Raw genomic sequence first — 22886 nt, 5'->3', positions numbered from 1 at the left:
TTTAAACATGTTTTGTCCCTCATACAGTATATGACTTACTTTGGTTATTCTGACAGGTTATTGTAGGGTCTTTCTGCAAAGCTGAAAACGAATGAGTCAAGCTATGAGTGTCACTCTAGTATCTCTGCACTTGCTTCTGTTTTGCTGATTTATAGCAAATTACTATTTTGTGAAGGCAAAATAACATTTGTTCATTTTATAAAGGCTATCACTGAGAGTTTTAAATAGGAAAATGTATACCTGGGTCCTGTGAAAAGAGGGACCCAATAAGATCCTCTATCTATGGTATAATCCACTCATTTGGCCTTGTGAAGAGGGAGCAGCTGAAAAAGTTGCAATGAGATGAGATAATGTAATGCATTGCCTTCATTTAACCCGATTACCCAATTTCAAATTTTACCCAAAAACTTAACTTCTAACTTAGGGCTAATTACTTCTTGGACATAGTACAAATCTCACTTCTGGACCAAAGAATGCATAAGTAGTAACACTCAGTTCCAAGAAAACCTGCAAATTCACTGTTCAGTGGAAAAGGGGAGGAGAGTTAACGGGGGAGTGGGGTCGTATGTGCGTCACGTTGCTCTTACTCAGCTTCCACCTGCCAAAGAAAACGATATGCTTCCAAAGGGCTTCTTAACTTGGCTCCACACACATGCTGGCAAATGGGCTCTTTGGACTCAAACACTGAACAAGTGTATCTGTATAATGAATAATAGAAGAAAATCATATATAATACAAAAACCATATCTCACTGACTTTCTAAGCTGTTAGCCATACTGAGAAAGGTTAATTGTGTCTATTAACAAGATGTTAGCCTCCACAAAGGTTATATACATGGATTTTGTAACATTTGTCTTTTTTAAGGAAACAAAAAATGCATCCAGTAGCATGGTATATTTTCAGTGCAACTAATAGCAAACTATGATTAATTAGTGTTATTACAAGCACGTCTGGAATTGCCTACTTATATTTCCTTTAATACTTGTTTCTGAATTATTGCCGTTGCAGAACACTGTAGATCCACCCATCCGGGAATCCCGTCTTTCCCCGGTCTATATCCTAATAAGCTAATTAAAGTATTTCTATTCAAAAAATATTTATAATATATATTTATGTATTTATTAGTTAAGTAGCAGTGTAATAATGCAGCTACAGCCAGCACGTAATTATTAAAAAAATTTTTTAAAAAGTTCACTATACTGCAATTAAACAACATACCGAGTGTAAGATAGTGAGCTGGCCTCATTCTGGTGTTCAGGTGACCGGTCGCAGTCAGAGCACCTTGCGCTTGCCTCCTGAATCCCAGCAGCACAGTATAAAAGCCAGAGGCAGCAGTGGACGGGATGAGAGATCTCCATCAGGATAACTGAGACTCACAGAGCTGCTCCGCACACTCATTCAGAAACGAACGATTCAACGGTACGATGTTGATGCAGGAATCTTACACTTTTTAAATAGCCTACAATGTGTAATTAAAATATCTTTTATCAGTTATATTTCATGTAAATGTTCATAAGTATTATTTTACTTGCAGATAATCACTGATTAGTCACCAAAAGAGGGATGAAGACCATCAACTTTTTTACCGATTTGTTTCTTGTATTCGTAGCCAGTGATGCGAGCGCTTGGATTATCAGAAATGCGACTGAAACTCTCGCCGGAACCAATCTCACTATCAATAAATCGGAAATGGGTGATGACGGATTGCCATCCATACCCAAATCAAGGCGAAAACGGTACATTTCTCAAGATGACATGATAGCAATTCTGGACTATCACAACAAGGTGCGCGCGAATGTTTTCCCACCTGCAGCAAACATGGAGTACATGGTAAGCATCCTACTCATTTCCAAAGAAACAATATGAAGCATTTTACCCCTCACTATCAACATTAAATGAAGCAGATTAGATTGAAATGCGGTGCTGCATTTAATTCATCCGACAGCTCCTCCTGCTGGATACAATAAAATATTATAATAGTTTATCAAAATAGTCTCAAATAATTTAATCCCACCGGTAAATGTACTTTTGAGTTTAAAAGGTAGGCTATTAAATACTCGTTGGTGGTGTAAATAGTCACAATACCAGAACAGTTTAATCCCAGTTTGTTTGCAATTACTACAATTAAGTAGCCTAGCCTATTATAAAGTAAAACAAGTAGGCCTATGCCATTTACACACACACGCGCGCGCGCGCGGGATTAAACATCTCTGGTCATGTGACTAAATGTTCACATGAAATCACACTAGGGCTGCATCCAAAATCTCAAACTTCCCTACTATAGGTCACGTGATAATGACAATTTGTGGAATGTAGTACGTCCAGATTACATTCGTAGGCTACACACTATATAGAACATAGACCTACTTTTAGTAATCGTGAAATAATTACTTATTCAAAATAAGCAGGCCTACTCAAGAGAATGTGATTTCGGACGCAGCCTAGTGTGTTTGACTTGAAGTGGCACTGCGCAGACCGATCGGTGTATGACATCAAAGTACCACGAGAGCAATTAGAGAGCAGACATTAGCAGAAAGTAGGGCACTTTAATCTTAGGTCTATTTGACATGGATTTTATATGCTTTCCTCCATGGTTTCAAATGTAAATTTTTTTAAATAATAAGAATAATTATAATATTTTTTTATTGCACACAATTACCTCTGTTTTTAATATATTTGTTTAGCTTTGGGATGAAGGCCTGGCCAGGTCAGCAGAAGCTTGGGCAGCCACCTGTATTTGGGAACATGGACCTCCTTACCTTCTCAGATATCTGGGTCAAAACCTCTCAGTCCGAACTGGCTAGTAAGTCTTGCAGGTGAACAGTTGTTTGCCATTGACAGAAAAACCTCTCATATCTTTAGTGTTCCTTGAATAAAGAAGAATGGTGCTCATTTAAGACTTAAAAATGTCACTTTAGCAGCATTATCAAATTACAAATGATGAACAAGACTCAAGGCATCAGGCCAGACCAGAATTGTGTTTTGGATACAGTCCAGTGTATAATACTGTCCCCCCCCCCACCCCCCACCCGCCCAAATTGTGCTCCTGCCAGTTACCGCTCCATTCTTCAGCTGGTTAAACCTTGGTATGATGAGGTCAGAGATTATGCGTTTCCATACCCGCGCGACTGCAATCCCCGCTGCCCGATGCGCTGTTATGGACCCATGTGCACACATTACACACAAGTGAGTTTGGTTGCAAGTCATAATATAGATTTAGCAAACAGCAAAAACTTGCATGTCTGATGCTCTATGAATGTTACAGATGGTGTGGGCGTCATCAAACAGAGTCGGATGTGCCATCCAAACCTGTTACAATATGGTAGTGTGGGGCGCCGTGTGGAGGGAGGCAACGTACTTGGTCTGCAATTATTCCCCAAAGTTAGTCATGTTTTTATCCTTTAACGTGACTCTAGCCAGACCTTACACTCTACAAGAGCACAGAGTGTGCCATTCTTAGTCTGATAATGCCAGAGCGTGACTAAAGTGTTACGCATGCTTGTCTTTGTGGCATATTTTTATAAGAATCCTATTTTTCAGGGGCAACTGGATTGGCGAAGCACCTTACAGAGTCGGTGTGCCATGCTCAGCCTGTCCTCCAAGCTATGGGGGTTCATGCAGCAACAACATGTGCTATCCTGCCATCAACTCAAACTTCATGTACTGGTTTAAATAAGCTGTCTGTCATATGTTTAATGCAATTTTACAGTAATGTACTGTGTAATATATCTTTTAAAATTATATATGCATTTTGTACAGCAGATTTAGCTGCTTTTTTGTATGTGATATATCGATTCCAGAAATGGTGCTAATGTTAATACAATCTTAACATGACTGTTTTAGGATCAGCCATCATATTGATGCTCATGGATAGTAGTTATAGTTTCTTCTGGTTCAAAGATCAAGTCTGTACTGATCACTCTATATAAGAATGTTTATATTCCACTTTTATACACTTTTCTTTTTTTACATCCGTTACGTCAGGGTTTTTCCAAGGTGCTTAGACATAAAACATTCAAGCTATTTTTTGTTTTTATAGCTGTACATGTATTTTCAGTAGCAAAAACCACTCTGAGGTTTTTGTAATGATAACGTTGAATGTATTTTCAACATTTTTATTTGGTTATGAAAAGTTCTCATGTTTAGTTATATTATATGGTGTTTGTGTGCGTGTTACATTTAACTATAGCAATTGGCAACTCATGAAAAATGATCATGGAATGGTGCTTTTCTGTGTCGAGGATTGCTACTCTGAATTTGATTCGCTTTTCTTTTTACGTAATGTTTGCCGAACAGTGATGTTGCCATGGTTACACTAACATGACCCATAGACATGACCTCAGATTGTGACCTCCACATCCTAGTTTTTTAGTTCTCTGGGAGAGAGGAGGTGCATCTAAGCTATTACATTTATGATTGTGTCATTTCATATACAATGAGTGCATTATTTTATGCCAGCATAAGAGCTCTTTCAATTGGTGGAGATTGAGAATTATTCGTTATACATTCCCAGCGCATAGTAGCGGTATTGTTTTCTTCATGTTCTTCTTCTTTTTAAATGGGAGATATATATTGTATGCTCTTATGTTATTTTATCTCCCTAAACACAAGATACAGTAGCACTAGCACATATTGCACTGAGATTGTTTATATTTAGCCCAATATGCAGTTGGTGTAGTTTAAGTGTTTCTACAGTTTTGTGCTGAAAATATATACAAATAAAGAATTCTTTACTACTTGTGAGTGTCTGTTTTGGGGTACAGGTTAAGGTGCTTTGTATGTGTGTGAAAAGAAGTGTCATTCAAAGGTAGTTTTAAGTTTACTGAAAAATTGTATTTGCAAATGCACAGTGACATTCAAGAGATGTATTGGGTTCATATGTAAACACATTTCTAAGATTTTCCTGGCACATGTTACTTCACATGGTTTAAGTGTCTTTCAGAGACTGCTGAATTACTTTATGGATTATGTAAACATGTGTCCATGAAGCTAAATGGTTCCAGTTTTTCTGGACAGTTCTTCAGCGATTCTCCTCATCCACTTTTCAGATTTAGTTTTGCATTATTTCTTCTTTTGTCAACCTCTTGTGTTACTTTGAATATATGCCTTTCTGTTCTGTTTCTGCTGAAAAATTTCAGAGCTGTCTTCAAATCTGCAGGACTCGATTATAATAGTTTTGAGACACCTGAAAATATTCCTGATCACTATGCAAGACTGATCTGGTGAAAACATTCTCAGCATTTCTGTATGTTGATAAAGCTGAAATATGAGAAATGGTAAACCAATAGTATGTTTGCTTAGGAAAAAAACAATATACCCCTGTTTTTATAATTTTGCAGACCATCGATATTGGCAGTGGATGTGAGCACAAAAACAAAACAAAACTGAAAGACTTCCCCCTTTCTACCACCAAATAACAAACATAACAATCCAGCTCTCTCAGCAAAATATAGGTCAAAACCACTGCATACATTGACCGGGCCTGCTAAAGGCCCTCTCTGCCAACAGATACATCGAAATAATCATTATTTTATTTATTTTCACACTAAAGAAAAATCATCCTTTACCAATTGCATGACCTCTTCTACAGATGTGCACATTTTAAAGAATGCCCTTTAAAGTAGGCCTACTAAGATAAAAGGAAAAAGTATTATGTGACTTTGCCAGAAATACTAGATTATCATGAGACAAATTAGAAAGCTTCTCAAATTAAAATTCAAGCTGTGGAAATCAGTTTTGTATAGGCTAAATGTAATCAATATAATCATCCAGCCCAAATGTCATGTTTATGGAGAGTTTTCACAGTTAATTTTATCCATATCACTCAATGCTGCCATCTAGTGTTGGTTTGGCCTATTACACAGATACACAACACTGTACAGCAAAAAGTCAAATAAATAAATAGATAGATAGATAGATAGATAGATAGATAGATAGATAGATAGATAGATAGATAGATAGATAGATAGATAGATAGATAGATAGATAGATAGATAGATAGATAGATAGATAGATAGATCTTCATACGATTGGGTAGTCTTGATTTTTTTTAAGCATTTATGGCAATAAAAAAAAACACACACTAAAAAACACATAGAAACACAAATGAAAATAATTATTTTCTACTCTGACTAAATTACTAGAAATACAGGCAAATGCACCGGTATATATACCTAAACGCTTCTGTGCTGTGGGTGTGTTTGTGGGCGTGGCTTAAAAGTACACTATAAATGAGAAACGCAGAATCGCAAATTTAAACATTTGAACGTTCATTATTTAGCCGCACAATGACCCATGATGACTTATTCATAAAGAAACTTGCAAGCAGATCAAAACAGATGGGCTCGTGTATTTGAAATGCAAAAACTGCAGAGAAACATTATTTCAGTAGGTCAACACCGGATCTAAACGTCCACGCGCAGGACCGCATAAGGTAAAATGCTGCTTACTTTCAGTATAAAGAACACTTAACATTTGTTCTGCAATATGACAAAGGAATTGATGCTACTCCAAACTTTATAAGGGTAACTCTAGTAAAGATAATAATATTATTATTTTAAGAGATAGCATTAGAGTTACTCATAATATAGCCTATATAGCTGAAGATGATATGCAGACTTCAAAGACGTGTGTGGTTGGTTTTAATGCAGGACACGACTGTATGAAATATTGCATGTGTGTGGCAAAAGGCGTACACAAGTCTTTGACAAGTTGTGAAAATGCTGAAACTGCACTTTTCAGTCAGGCTTGTGAACTGATCTATTGCTGAGCATCCATGCGAACCAATGCACATAATCAAATCTAATTATTATGTCATTCTGTTATACCATATTATGTATAAATTTTATACAAAAATGTATATAAAAATATACATTTATGTGCGTTAAAATGTAGATCTGATTACAGTCATTTTGATTTCACAGGCAGAGGACAGATACCACTTTGGATTTTGTAGCTGACAGATGTGAAGGAAACATGAAGTGTGGACATGAAGATTTATTTAGTGGGTTTGTGCTGCTTGTGATTGTCCAAACGGTGGTTTCCATGGTCATTCCCAATGCCACCCACTTAGAAGCCATCCTGGAAAAATACATGGATAAGGATGAGGCGTGGTGGCAATCCAAGCCAAGGGGCAAGAGAGCAATTTCACAAAGTGATATGCAACTCATTCTTGACCTACATAATAAGCTTAGGGGTCAAGTGTACCCCCCTGCCTCAAACATGGAGTACATGGTAAGATCACATGATTCTCCCTCAGTCACAATCCTGCTGAATCATGTTCCTAACTTACACAGATTTATCATGATCCAATATATACTTACTGCAGAAGGACTTACAGAAATTGAGGGTCAGACTTTGTACCTGCCAAATAAATTGTCTACTACCATTATCATTTTGTCTAAATAAATGAAAAACAAAACACTAAACTTAAAACAATTGTTTTCAATGGTACAAGTGATTTTAGACATCATTCCATTATAGTGTTGAAAATGTATATTTTAAGATTGCAGTGGTATTAAACTATTAGTGTTTTTACAGATTAACTTTAACTGAGCATTAGATAATGGCAAAAGGAATGTACATTTATACATTATCTGCTGATAAATATCAAATATTATTGGCAGATACCAATAAATTGAAAATCTCTCATATCGGCTTAAGGTACTAATATATATCGGTACTAATGCTCATATCGGCATAACAAATATGGTACTAATATATCGTTCATCCCTTCATTAAATCAAACTACCGGAATAAAATATCAAATGTAGGCTATTTAAAAAACTAGGCTACTGCAAATGTGAAAACCTTCTACAGTATAAGTTGTCTTGTGACTTTGAAAAGACTAAAAAGTGTGCAACTTTTCCTTTGAATTGGGAGTTAAAAGTCTATTTAAACATTGGTGGGGTCATGAGGGGGCTCATAAATTTATCAGATGGCTCTGCCAACCAGTATTGGGTAACCAACTATAACCGCACTTTGAACAAATGCATTCAAACACACTGAACTACAGTCAAGTTTGTGGTCTACAACAAATAGTTCATCTGGTCCATCAGGGAGGCCAAAATGCAGCTTCTCCTTCCCACGTTCTGTGGCTCACCTACTGTATATGGCACTCAGCCAGACCTCTCAATTGCTTTCTGGCCAAAAATGACCTGATACTTCTTAGAACCGTCTATGGTTTGCTGCTGCTGCTGCTGCTTCTTCTCACTGCATTGCAGTTGGCACCAATGGAGGCAAATATTGACTCGCACTTCAAAGACAGAATAGAAAAGAACACTCTAAATGTTCAATATATCATTCATTTCTCTGCACTGCGCATGGATCATTCCATATGACTGACACTTGCAATCAGCTGTAAGAGAACCGTTTCAAAACATTCTTAGTCAATTACTTTTGAGTTGATAACATCTGTGGCGCTCTGGGACTCTGAACAATTCAGAGTTAAATCTGTCAAATGCCTCCAGCCTGTATCCCTCAGCAAAGTTGAACAGAATGTGTCTTTGTGTGGGGCGCAGGTAGGGGAGGAGACATTAGCTACCTCCATTCTGTGCAATCCTCTGGGTAATTACTCTGAAAAGGAAGTGGAGGGAGTCACAGAGGATGCATATCTCCCTTGGAATGCACCCAGATGGTCGCTGTAACAGCAAATTAGGCATCACAACAAATAAACAATGTCAAGATGGGTCTCAAAGGCCACATAAAATGCCAACGGGCTTTGCATCTCTATGCTGGTTCTGCTCATATTCAGAAAGCTTGCTAGGCTTTTATGCGCCTTAAAGGGATACTCATACTTTAAAATGAAAATTCTGTCATCGTATACTCACCCTCATGTTGTTTCAAACCTGTATGAATTTCTTTCTTCTGCTGAACAGAAAGGAAGATATTTAGAAGAATGTCAGTAACCAGACAGTTTCTGGTCTCATTGACTTCCATAGTAGGAAAAATATATACTATGGAAGTCAATGAGACCAGAAACTGTCTGGTTACTGACATTCTTCTAAATATCTTCTTTTCTGTTCAGCAGAAGAAAGAAATTCATAAAGGATTGAAACAACATGAGGGTGAGTATATGATGACCGAATTTTCATTTTAAAGTGGAGTATCCCTTAAAGACCGATATTACATTTACAATTATGGTAAACATTTAAGTGCATGTTGACGACAAGACATATTTTATACAGCTCGCATTAACATCATAAACAGCAGGAATGCAATTTAAGTAGCATCTAAGTTAGATTAAAATGAAAACTATTTGATTTATTTATTGTGCAATATAAAAGAATGATCAAGGTGGTTCAGCAATAGTATTTGTTGAGGACTGCTGGAATGGAATGCACCAGCTCTGCACACATGGAACAGATTAGCGCACTGGCAGGGCAGCAAACAACGTATATGTCATTTTAAATGAAACTGCTGTGTATTGAAATAATCAGAGCCCTGTGCAGAACAGTACACTGTGTTTTCTTTCATACAAAACAGTTTAAACCTGTAGCAATCCTAATGGTAGGTTTAATGTCTTTTGTCCCAAGTTAGTGAAACAGAAATGTTTTATGGTTTTTAACTTCAACTGCCCCACTTGTAGATTTGTATCAATCTACCGGTCAGAAACAACCATGCATTGACGTACATAGGCAGAAGCAGGTTCAACCATATGCCAAAAATGTTATCAGAACATCTTTCTGAGGTGCTTTTTCTGCAAAAATTACGACAGATTCAGCTGCTGTGTTACCTATATTCACACAGTCAGTGATTGGGATCGGCAAAACCACACATGAAAACACGCAACACAAATTAGATGCGCGCGTATGTTGTACAGTTGTCCAGTACAAAAATACCTTCACAGGTCGTCCCTCTTGTAAATAACCAAACTGTTTTGAGCACTCAAATACAGGACAGATAATTATTTTATGTTGCTTTGTGAACGTGGCTTGTGTTTCTACGCTGTAACAGGTGTGGGACAATGAACTAGAAAGGAGTGCTGAGCACTGGGCACACACTTGTCTTTGGGAACATGGACCGTCTCACTTACTGACCCGGATTGGCCAGAACCTGGGAGCTCACTGGGGCAGGTGCTGTATTAAAAATGGATACAAACAATATTGAGGTCACATCAAATAACAATTGCATCTCATGCAGATCTTATACAGTGCATTAAGTTATCTTTAAATATGATTTTCTTCAGAGACAGACCCCCGACATTTCATGTCCAAGCCTGGTATGATGAGGTGAGAGATTTCAGTTACCCCTATCCACAAGAGTGTAACCCTCACTGCCCCTACAGATGCTCTGGACCGGTCTGCACGCATTACACACAGGTAAAAACACATTCACGTTACCAGATCAACAATATCCTCAAAACCCTGGCAGGAAAAATAGTCACCAGTTTACATTTAGTCAATTTTCTTTTCAAATGTATTTTCATACATTGTTTCAAAGCACCTTTACAGAAACACATGATGTTAACTCTTGCATTCTTTTTTTTAATCAACACTTGAATGTGGGTAGGTTTCATAAAAAAATTATGTGGTTATCGCCGACATAGTGCAACTGTGCCTCCTGCGACCCAAGTTCGATTCCCACCTGGAGGTCCTTTCTCTACCCCTCGCTTTCCTGTTAAAATCTCTGCTGTCCTATCCAATAAAGGCACAAAAAGGCCAAAAACATAACTTTAAAAAAAGCAACATTTTGAACAAAAAGGGATTCATCTGGATCAGATTCAGAACAATGATTAAAATATAGTAGATCGAGTCCATCAAACCCTCAAAGCTTGCACAGTCTATAACTCGTTCTGCGTCGACATGTCATTCAGTAACATTAGGCAGTTTTGGTTTATATGCTGTTTAATGTTTGATGGCCTGTGTAAGCAATGCATCTATTGCTTGTTTCTGATTCTTCTTCGCTGTGTTTTGATCGTACCGTATAAAAGTTAAAACATGGATTGCCGGAAATTTCAGTCAATAGCACGGAAGCGTTGTGTCACAAATGACGGAAAATTCTCTCAATGGCGGGGAAAGTTAATGTTTATAATATCTTAATATCTCATGCCTTATAGTCGTATTTAGCAGATTAGAGCTGGGTGATAATATAGTTTACATTTTGTGACAATACAAGCAATCAAGCAGGTGAGATATGCAATGCAGTAAATGTTATATTATGATTTGTTCACAGCTGGTTTGGGCCACAAGCAGCAAAATTGGCTGTGCCATCAATGTGTGCTACAACATGAATGTATGGGGGATGATCTGGACCAAAGCCGTGTATCTGGTCTGCAATTACTCTCCCCCGTATGAACGTTCATCTTTTTTTTTTTCATTTGCAATATGACATAGTTCTAATAAAGCACTATTATTAGCTTTTGCCTTGTGCCATCCTTTTCTCAGAGGAAACTGGTGGGGACATGCACCATACAAGCACGGGACCCCTTGCTCTGCTTGCCCACCCAGCTATGGCGGCGGTTGCAGAAACAACCTCTGCTATAAAGGTACTAAACTGACTATATTATTCAACTGATGTTTAATGTTCCTTTTTTTGTTACGTATTTAAATATAGTAACATAATGTGTTAATTTAGCATGATTAAAAAACAATGAAAAGAAAGAAAGATAAACAAATTTCAATTCAATGCCAATTAATTATCTTGAATTATATTGGCAGCAAATTGATATGTGATTAATTGCGATCAATTTGATTCATTATCATGACGTACAGTAATGGCTGAAAGAGATGTCTGGAGGGGTTAAAATGAAAAATTAGGAAAACAATTTTTTTATATTTTAAATATGAGGGAAGAATAAAACACTAAACTTGGTTAAGGTATTTATCTGATAGAATTATTTGGCAAAAAAAGGCAAACTACAGCTATTTTACTATGCAAAACAAAAGGCATAGAAAAACAAAAAGCTCTCAGGAAAAAAACATACATTTACTACAACATAATCAGCTATTATTTTGACGGTTCTCTCTTGTTTTTGCCTGTGTGCCTAATTTCTTTGTATGTTTCATTGCGTTATCACAAATAAAACAATTGACACGAAGCACAACTATGCAATATGCTTACAAAATCTTTAACACGTTTTTTGAATAATAATTCAATAATAATAGGTCAATTTTCCTAGGCCAGACATCACTTTTGGCCACTACTGTATTATGCAGTTAATTTGATTAAAACATTTTAAACTATTTTCATCCCTAAACTAGTTATGAAAACAATATTTAGCTAACATTTGTGAAGGCTGTAAGTCTTAAAAGTCTTGTGCTCTCTTCAGATGATGGTAGTCATTATCATTACACCCCTGAGGCAGAGGAAAATAACTATATCGAACCAGAGCCCGTCCGAAGCCACGACATTCATTACAGGGATGAGACCACGACTCCGTCTCCCAACGAGAACATTGAGAGGAATGAAGTCATCAGTACTTCCCAGATGTGTAAGCTACTTTAAGCTCATTGGTTGACTTAAGATATTCAAAAGTGGGCGGGGCTGTAATGTCTTTGCTGGGTGACATCAGAAGGTATGTATGTTTCTATGTACATACTCTTGGGGTATGTTTACAAGCAGTGTAATATTGAAGAAAGAGAATCGCATTCCCCTAATTTAGCACATGAAAACCCATTACTTAAAGGTTAACCAGAAAATACATAACACATCTTTGTTTGTATATATTTTTCTGCAGCTCAGCAAGTAGCATGTGATACTAGATTACGTGATCAGTGCAAAGGAACTACTTGTAACAGGTATCATTCACACATCAGTTACTAAACAGTGTGGTTGGGTCATGCTACTATGAATTATTTTCATGACTGGTCAATCTTTAATCAGGTACGAGTGCCCGCCAGGCTGTTTGTACAACTATGGAAAAGTATTTGGATCAGGTCATTATGACATGGTAGGTGAATACATTTGCTTTGTATTACTTTTTATCTCAATGTGGCATCAACTGTCAAGTTTTCCAGTTACACATTTATATACTGTATCAGCTCTGTATTTATATATTGTGGTCAGCTCAGGGTCTCTCTTATTAATGTTGCTGTTTTTCCAGCAATCCAGTATCTGTGGCAGCGGCTTGCATGCTGGAATAATAGATGATGATGGAGGCTGGCTGGATGTCACAAGGGTGGGCAGAAGGCAACGATTCTCAAAGTCCTTCAAAAACGGAGTTCAGACTCTGGCGTAAGTCATAGAACCCACATGCTTGTTTCATGCTGCTGGATGTAGGTTCAACATTGTTCTCACAATTTCTTTCCAATTAATGTTATTCCTCAGGAAAAATCAGAGTGCCAATGCCTTCACCGTATCAAATGTCCCAGGTCAGTGCACGGATGATCATTCATAATGAGATAAAGTTGCTAGAGTTTCAGAAAAGAAATTTAAAAACAAATATTTTGTGACTTCCAGTGAAAGCAATTAATTGTGAAACTACGGTGGCACAATTCTGCCCTTTCAAGAAACCAGTTCAGCACTGTCCCAGGTGAATTTACTTTATAATAAAAAATATTATTGACCGATTACACAAGATACCATGTAGTAAATTTGGAAAAAGCATTTTGTCGTTAATAACGCAACAGCTAACAAGATGTTTTTTTATTTCTTTTTTTCAGATTGTATTGTCCTCGTAATTGCTTGTATGGCAGCTATGCCCGAGTAACCGGAACCCGCTATTATTCAGATGTAAGTCTTCATGCCCATTTTCACACAGAACATGTTTTTGCATTCCATCGCACTGCTTTTCCATTGTTTTTCTATGTAAACATGCACTAGATGGACATCTTTGATTATAGCTTTATACTCTTTCAAAGTGCCTCGCACATGACACGTGTTAAAAAAAAACCGTGGCACTTAAATTAAAAGCAGCATCTAGGGACGCTGTGTTAGAAATGAAAAAAATAACACAATGTCCCTAGATGCTGCTTTTAGGGCCTAGGCATTGTGTTTTTAAGCACAAAAATGATGTTATGTGAACAATTTTGATTCTGTGTTTTCTACAACTATCTGCCCTGCTATAAATATTAAGAAGTCACTGCTATCTTCTAATTACATTAAAACACCATTATATCATTGAAAAAAACATATGATAGATCTTTTTTAATATCTCAGTTGTTTCTCCTAGCTTGCAATGTTGAAATGGAGAGCAAATACAGACTTTTACCAACATTTTCTGTTTCTCAGATTCTACAAACCATAGAAATCTCACAAGTTGTAAACTATCAAAAATGATTTCAAACTGCTCAGATTTGCTCTTACACCAAAACTTAATTTGACTAAAACTATCCACATTATTTGTTATAGCTGTATACCAATATTATATGTAAAAAAAATATGTCTCAGTTGTGTCTACTTTTATTTCCATTAAGGAATTTTGAAAGTTGATACTTAAACATAATTGATTACTCGCATAAGTCTCCTGAGCTATAAAAGAACGATGTCTGAGCAATGAAATGTTCCTCTGGGTCGCTATATAGCGGCTATTAAGTCACTGTTTTGTTACAACTGCAGTAGAAAATGAATATTTCCTCTTTCTGTCCCACTGAGCAGAATTCCAGTATATGCAGGGCAGCTATCCACGCAGGGGTGATTCGAAGCGACTCGGGAGGTTATCTGGACGTAATGCCTGTAGACAAAAGGAGGCAGTACAAGGGCTCCTACCAGAATGGCATCACCTCAGAGAGGTACTGAGTGTGTTGAGTCAGCTTTTGAGCTACTACTTCTGTGTAGAGGATCTTTCCTTCTTGGCTTCTGGTCTTCAGACTAATTATCTAATATCCCTGTATATGAGCTTGGTTGGATAATGTAATCATGTTATGGGTGGCTGAACCGTAATGTTATAAACTCTGCATTTCTGCAAAATAAAACCAGACCACCAACACAGCCTGGTTTTATTTTGCTTCATTACATAGCATGTTGAGGGTATCATGAGTATCTGAAGAAGTGATTAATGAATCATACTAGCGTATAAACCATATATATTTCTATCCTGCTGGATCTGGATTAATATTGGCCATTATTCTTCCATTTAGCCTACAGAATCCCTCAGGAGGCAAAGCATTCAGAGTGTTTGCGGTCGTTTGAAACCATCCTCCAAGGACGGATGCAAAGAAATAGAGCTCTTGGTAATGTAACAGCCGGTAATTACCGTGCATTTGGTTTGCTGGTCTTGCTGGGCTGGATTTAAGGCCAGGGCTGTCACGAAAAATATCCTCAACAGGAAAAAAAGACATTGACTTTGACACCATCTGGTCCTGAGAAAACTGAGTCTCCATGATTTTGGTCTGCATGTAAATGTCATGTATATACGAGTTGTAAATACAGTTTTTATTCATTGCATTCATTCTTGTACGTTTTATTTAGGTATATGTTGTTATTTTAAGCACATAAAGATATTAAGCATTCCTTAAAGTAACAAAATAGGCAGCTGTGCATGCGAACACAACAGTGTTAATCTCTGAACATGTCAAGTGTGTAGAAAAGGCCATATAATATTACAGTTTATATTTTTGTAAACATATTTTTTTAATCAGTGTTCAGAAGCTGCTCATTGGTGTATTGCGCTTTACAGTATATTATGCTGCGTATGTTCAGAATTTGATACTGTAACAACCTGGCAGGCCAGGAAATCATTATTGCTTTAGAAGAATTTGAAAAATGTACCACAAAAGGAGCAATATGGAAAAGAAGAGACTTTTTTTGTGTTATTTATTATCAAGCAATCTGAAATAAAGATATTTAGACTCATAATTCTTCTGTTGCAATTATTACTATAATATCCTATTATGACTTTGACTGTGAACATTTTGAGTACATCTTATTGCGGAGAAAGTGCATTGAAATATTTCACAATGGTCCCATCACAATGTCCAGTTTTGATGTATTATGTATTTGAATTTCTGTGATTGTTGGCTGAACACAGCTGTGAGGTTACTTCAAATTCAAGACTCTGAAAAGCACAGACGGAGCCTCTGCACCTTGAAGAATGAAAACCCAACGTGCCTCATGTGAAAATACTCAACTTCTGCTGGCAGTGCACCGGCACCACAGACAAAGAAGGACATTGTGTGTATGCTGGTGTGTGTGATGGTTTTAATCTCACTTCCTGGAGTGCATTTCCTCCATGTCAGGCACAGATGTGGTTGAGTGGTAGTAGCAGGCTCTCTGTCACTCACCTTGACCTCTCTCATTTCCTGTCTGCCCTCTCAGGCTCTCTCGAGATCGTTGCCTCCAGGCTTAGAACCCTAGTTTATCACAAAATCACAAGTATGTTCCTGCCTTGTTCATATAGAGGTGCACTCATTAAATGTCTCCTTATTAAAAAGTTTTACTCAGGAAGAAATGAGCAGTAGGCTACACTACCAGTCAAAATTTTGGGGGCCGTTATATTTTCTTTTAAGGAAATGAATGCTTTTATTCAGCAAGGAAGCATTAAACTGATTAAACAAAAGTGACAGTAAAGACATCTATAATGTTATAAAAGATGTCTGTTTCAAATATATGCTGTTCATTTTTCCAGGATTCTTATTCTTATTATTATATATATATATATATATATTTATATATAAGCAGCACAACTGTTTTCAACATTGTTTCTTGAGCACTGAATCAACAAATTAGAATGATTTCTAAAGGATCATGTGACACCGAAGATTTGGAGTAATGGATGTTAAAAATTCCATAACATGAATATATTACATTTTAAAATACAGTAAAAAACTTTATTTTACATTGTAATAATATATTTAAAAATATTACTGTTTTTATTGTATTTTGGATCAAATAAATGCAGTCTTAGTGAACATAAGATACTTCTTTAAAAATCTTACTGACCCCAATAGTGTGTGTTATGAAAAATGATGTACATTCATTATGAGAATAAGACTTCAGTCATAAAAGTAACCTTAAAAAGCTGTTTTATTTTACATAGAGCAGGTCACCTCATGGAGGACACCATGTTGAAATCACATGAGCAGCAAAACACTACTCTTTTCATCTCAGTAATCGTTATTGGAGACTTCTGATGGTAGAATAAAGTCATGATGACTGATCTATCTACAAAAGCATTTGTAACAGAAAACATAAAAAAACAAGATCCGTAGTCAAGAATCTTTGTGAGGTCACAAATGTTAACTATAGCATACATCTTGCTTATATTTATCAGCTTTTGCTAAATAATTTGCTATAGAAGTTACATATTGCAGTAGTTATCCATCTTTTGTCAACCCACACTTTGAAGCAAGCTTTCTAAACAATAGTCACCAGCCTGTTGACAGTTACCTGGAGATGGAAGCTGTGTTGTGGAGGAACCAGAGCAGATCTGTATGATGGTATCCAGAGAGAAGAGGCATGCATCAGAGCTCTGTCAAAATTCACAGGCCAGTGTGGCAGAAGCTGGAGCTGGAACGGGATAATGACATGTCTGTACTCAAGACACAGAGGATGGCACTCCAATCAGAGAACTGATTCTGCACACACAGTGCTGCAAATACAAAAACACAATGGGATTGTTCCTGGAGGGTTTTTTCTACGTATTTTTTTCGCATTGACAATCTAAGTCTCCCAAGTGTCAACCCCAGCAAACACATGCCTATATATCCTCAAGATATGTTGTGGACCTTTGAACGTGGGCAGTGAGTGTGAAGCAACACAGGTTTCACATGCTCATGTGTTCTTGGATTAGATCCAGGGTCTGAAAACAGTGTGACTTTATATTTTATATTTGCACCCAACAGACTATTGGCTGGATGCATATAAACTGTAATGAAATATCGTTGTGGTTCATATTGCGGTCAAAATGAATAATGATCAGTATGCCACCAAACACTATGAGCATACCCTGTTTTTTCCTAATGTGGTTCACTGCCATGAATTTAAGAAATATGATTTATCTTAAGAATTAATTAGACTGAGAAAGACCCTTAACTAAATTATATTCATAATTACGGTCTAGATCAGGGGTTTTCAAAGGGGTCTGGGGGCCACACGGGGGTGCTAGGGGGTCTACGAAAAATTTGAGAGAATTTTTAGGACTGTCAAATTCACCATGTTAACTTAAAATATTAAATACACATGTGTAATGCAGTACTTTCTTTATTTGTAACATCTGATAGTCATGTTAAGTTAATTAATATCAAACCCTTAAATGCATGAATGTTTCGCCAATTATTATTACATATTCGGGTCTTTAGTGACCCGGATTTTGATCTAACACGGAAGGATCTCTACCTGTCGCGACTCGCGATAATACAAAACTCTCCTGATATTAGAGTGACAATTACAGAAGAATCAAATAAAGCATATTTTGTTACCTTTTGGAGCTTGGAAGGGTTCAGTTTGAGCAGAATCCTCGTCAGAGCTTATTTCCCAGAACATTAAGCATCTGGCTCATGTTTGTGATCTCAAACATATTCTCAAGCTCTTATTTTCAACCTCTTCAAAATCAATATTGACAGTGACACTAATATTTTCTTGCGTTCAGTACTTGCTCTGCAGTAATTGGCTGAGCCATTTCAAGTTTTGCTGATGATACTTCCTATTCTTTGTTTTCTGCCTGCGGTAACTATGAATGAAACGTCACTTCATCGTTGTGTATCAGACATTGCCACATTGTGGAATAAAGGTGATTGGCACTTATTCAGTCATCAAAGATTCAATTATTGTTGGCAGAAAAAATATACTTACATTGTTTTTTTATTTTACAAAAATGAATGATTTTTCTTGTTATATTGTTTATAATGAATTAATTGAGGAATACTAAGAAGGTTGATGTCTAACGTTAAAAAATGAATGAGGAGGAGGGTGGTGAATGACGTCCCGGGTCACTAAAGACCCGATGTATGCGTGTAAAGGTAAAAAATGTAATGTAAATACAATTTAACAGTTTTATTCAATTAATTCTAAATATTAGACAGAAATCATGAGATTATTCAAGATTATTTTATTCTATTGACAGACCTAGTTTTTAACATTATGAAATACACTCACCTAAAGGATTATTAGGAACACCATACTAATACTGTGTTTGACCCCCTTTCGCCTTCAGAACTGCCTTAATTCTACGTGGCTTTGATTCAACAAGGTGCTGAAAGCATTCTTTAGAAATGTTGGCCCATATTGATAGGATAGCATCTTGCAGTTGATGGAGATTTGTGGGATGCACATCCAGGGCACGAAGCTCCCGTTCCACCACATCCCAAAGATGCTCTATTGGGTTGAGATCTGGTGACTGTGGGGGCCATTTTAGTACAGTGAACTCATTGTCATGTTCAAGAAACCAATTTGAAATGATTCGAGCTTTGTGACATGGTGCATTATCCTGCTGGAAGTAGCCATCAGAGGATGGGTACATGGTGGTCATAAAGGGATGGACATGGTCAGAAACAATGCTCAGGTAGGCCGTGGCATTTAAACGATGCCCAATTGGCACTAAGGGGCCTAAAGTGTGCCAAGAAAACATCCCCCACACCATTACACCACCACCACCAGCCTGCACAGTGGTAACAAGGCATGATGGATCCATGTTCTCATTCTGTTTACGCCAAATTCTGACTCTACCATCTGAATGTCTCAACAGAAATCGAGACTCATCAGACCAGGCAACATTTTTCCAGTCTTCAACTGTCCAATTTTGGTGAGCTTGTGCAAATTGTAGCCTCTTTTTCCTATTTGTAGTGGAGATGAGTGGTACCCGGTGGGGTCTTCTGCTGTTGTAGCCCATCCGCCTCAAGGTTGTGCGTGTTGTGGCTTCACAAATGCTTTGCTGCATACCTCGGTTGTAACGAGTGGTTATTTCAGTCAAAGTTGCTCTTCTATCAGCTTGAATCAGTCGGCCCATTCTCCTCTGACCTCTAGCATCAACAAGGCATTTTCGCCCACAGGACTGCCGCATACTGGATGTTTTTCCCTTTTCACACCATTCTTTGTAAACCCTAGAAATGGTTGTGCATGAAAATCCCAGTAACTGAGCAGATTGTGAAATACTCAGACCGGCCCGTCTGGCACCAACAACCATGCCACGCTCAAAATTGCTTAAATCACCTTTCTTTCCCATTCTGACATTCAGTTTGGAGTTCAGGAGATTGTCTTGACCAGGACCACACCCCTAAATGCATTGAAGCAACTGCCATGTGATTTGTTGATTAGATAATTGCATTAATGAGAAATTGAACAGGTGTTCCTAATAATCCTTTAGGTGAGTGTATATAAATGTTACATTGACTTGAGAATTTTTTAGCAATATTATTTAGTAATAATATAGTTTTAGAATTAACATGTTGTCTTTATAATATCAAACAATATTTATGATATCAGTTAAATGTGTCTTTATACATAAAAAAATTATAATTGCCTTTATATTTTAGGAGAGTGGGCATCTGCTGACAACCTACCGAACAAAACTGTTTATTGCACAACATGTAATTTCAATGGTTTCATGCTCTCAGCAGCCAATAAATCACAGCGGAAAACACATTGTGGGTTTCACAAACCACATTAATCCAAGCCTGGGTCAAATATTCTGTTACCTTGTGTAATTGTGTTTATAGTTTTCAAAGATGAGGACATGTCACGCAGCCTGCCCTTGCTGCCCATCATATAGCCTTTAGATTTGATGGGCATTTTCCTATCTTAACTATGCATGATTATATGCATAGTTGCATTTCATTTTTCGTATTTAGGGTTGGATTTTCCCTGCTACACACAGTCCTTTCAGAACAAACCTGTGACCCACCAGTCGAGAGCCAGTGGTCCAGAGAGAGATGACCACAGCATTGAATAGTGAGGATGTCTATTTGTGACCAATCCATTTTTGATATCCACAGCCTGCTCACTGTAAGCCAGTTTCTAGAAATGCCTCACACATTCAGATGAATTCCTCAGAAGCCACTCTGTTGAGTGGACGTATATGATGTGTATGCGGTCGACAATAAGTACCTTCACATAAGAGCTTGCAGAGGCCGTGTGCGAGCTCACCACCACAGCAGATTTTAATGAGTATTATTCTAACATACTTACAGCAGGAACTTGGTGATGAGGGTGCTTTTCTTTGCATTGCTGGTTTGTATAATAATAATGGAATATTTTTAACAGTGCTTATATACATAAATATCCAGCTCCTAACCTACAGAAGTGTCATATCTGGTTCCAGATGTTTTCATTCTATACATGTAAGTGTATTTCTGAAAATAAGACATTGTGCATGGGCTTGCATGGGACAGAATTACAGGAAAACTGTTGTAACTTGATCTGAGAAACGTTATGATTCCAAAATGTTGGTTGCAGATGTTGATGCCCTTTCTGATGGGTGGAAAATGTGGGTCATTTTGATTACATATAGTTTCTATACACAAAGAGGGAATTATTCCTGAAAATCTTTCAAACTGAGGCCACACCATTTGCTGATATGCTGAAATATTATTCACCTTAGAGGATTGTGTGTGTGTTTTTCACCCACACACTCATCTTATGCCAACCCTCCCGTTTCTCACTACCCTAAATCTTTTGCGTTTCCCCCTCCCGGTTGCGATATTGGCTGTGTTCTAAGATGTATTTGTCAAGATCCCACACACACTGAGGTTGTGCCAGTGTGGTGGTTGTGCAAGTTTTCCCTATGTTCACACAGCAGTAGTAAAGCAAAGAGCTTTCTGCCCACTCCCTGTACCCCCACTGTATGTCCTCGAAGAACCTGAGGAAAATTTTCCGCCATGGCTAAAATAGGCATGCTAACGTTTGGCACGAGCCCTTGGTGCCCTCCTGTCGCTGACCTGAGCACACAACCGAGCCTATATTTTGATCTTAATATTTATGAATTTCATTAAATTGTATATTTTGCTTCATTAGGAGCACACACCATCTCTTGAAATCACGACAGAGGGTTCGTTTTTGTCAGCTTGTGTGAAGCCAACCGAAAGAGAGTGGTTTGTTTGGGTTGGATGCCTCAGTGGGTCATTTTGATGAGAATGTCCTGAATTAATTCAGGCACTGATTATGTGTTGTTTTATTCATCAATATTCTTACATTTATCAGCTTTACAAACATTGACGAGCTGCTGCTTTAAATGAGTTAAATCTCAACTTTGTTTCTTGTGACTCTGACTTTACAATGTGACTTTAGCCTAAATCTCAAAATAATAACTTTATATCTCATAATTGTGACTTTATATCTAACAATGTGATGTTATATCTCACAATTCTGAATTTAAATCCAATAATTGCGACTTTATATCTCACAATTAAGACTTTATATCTCACAATTGTGACTTTATATCATATAATTATGACTTTATATCTCACAATTATGACTTTATATATCATAAATTGTGATTATATCACTATTATGAATGTATATCTCACAACTGTGACTTTATATCTCACAATTATGACTTTATCATAATTGTGACTTTATCTCACAATTGTGACTTTATATCCAACAACGTGTATATATTACATATCTGTGACTTTATAACTCACAATGTAATGTTACATCTCACAATTCTGCATTTTAATGAACAATTATGACTTTATATCATTTAATTATGGCTTTATATATCACAATTGTGACTTTATCTCATATAATTATGGCTTTTTATCTCACAATTATGACATAATGTATACATCACAATTATGAATTTATATCCACAATGTGACTTTCTTTCTCATTTTAAACTTATCACAATAACCGGTTTTCTTTTACTCTGAGGCAGAAACAGACATCCACAATATCCTATAGGAAACTATCCTGAAGTCAAACTGCTTATAACATTACTGGCACACAGGTTTCTCATGTATTGAATTAGTGAGGTCCTAAACCACTGGCAAAACATTACAGATTTTGTATGCAAGGGAGCATTTCAAACCACACTATCAATTATTCTACAGCAGAAGATTTACTAACCATTTCAG

At 37.1% G+C, this 22886-nt stretch overlaps 2 protein-coding genes across 3 annotated transcripts; both read left to right on the top strand.

Moving 5' to 3' along the window:
* Positions 1-1331: 1331 nt before the first annotated feature.
* pi15b (peptidase inhibitor 15b) lies at positions 1332-4734 on the top strand. 2 transcript variants are annotated; one of them, XM_084412616.1, is made up of 6 exons: positions 1332-1419; positions 1610-1830; positions 2685-2803; positions 3054-3186; positions 3266-3381; positions 3541-4734. In XM_084412616.1, exons 2-6 carry the CDS (start codon positions 1690-1692, stop codon positions 3674-3676), a joined length of 645 nt encoding a protein of 214 aa, XP_084268742.1. In that variant the 5' UTR covers positions 1332-1419; positions 1610-1689; the 3' UTR covers positions 3677-4734. The 2 variants fall into 2 exon arrangements, with proteins under 2 accessions (XP_084268742.1, XP_084268741.1); XM_084412615.1 differs by having other exon boundaries at positions 1535-1830.
* A 1462-nt stretch (positions 4735-6196) lies between these two features.
* On the top strand, positions 6197-15733 carry crispld1b (cysteine-rich secretory protein LCCL domain containing 1b). The gene is made up of 15 exons (XM_084412099.1): positions 6197-6433; positions 6924-7233; positions 9955-10073; positions 10187-10319; positions 11173-11288; positions 11385-11485; positions 12269-12430; positions 12677-12737; positions 12823-12889; positions 13043-13173; positions 13267-13310; positions 13399-13471; positions 13602-13671; positions 14536-14669; positions 15018-15733. The coding sequence occupies exons 2-15, from the start codon at positions 6976-6978 to the stop codon at positions 15067-15069; spliced, it is 1521 nt and encodes a 506-aa protein (XP_084268225.1). The 5' UTR covers positions 6197-6433; positions 6924-6975; the 3' UTR covers positions 15070-15733.
* Positions 15734-22886: the final 7153 nt, after the last annotated feature.

This window comes from Rutilus rutilus (genome assembly GCF_951802725.1).
Source record: "Rutilus rutilus genome assembly, chromosome: 6".
Taxonomy (NCBI): Eukaryota; Metazoa; Chordata; class Actinopteri; order Cypriniformes; family Leuciscidae; genus Rutilus; species Rutilus rutilus.
Note: the sequence above shows the minus strand (reverse complement) of the source record. Positions and strands in the feature narration are given on the sequence as shown.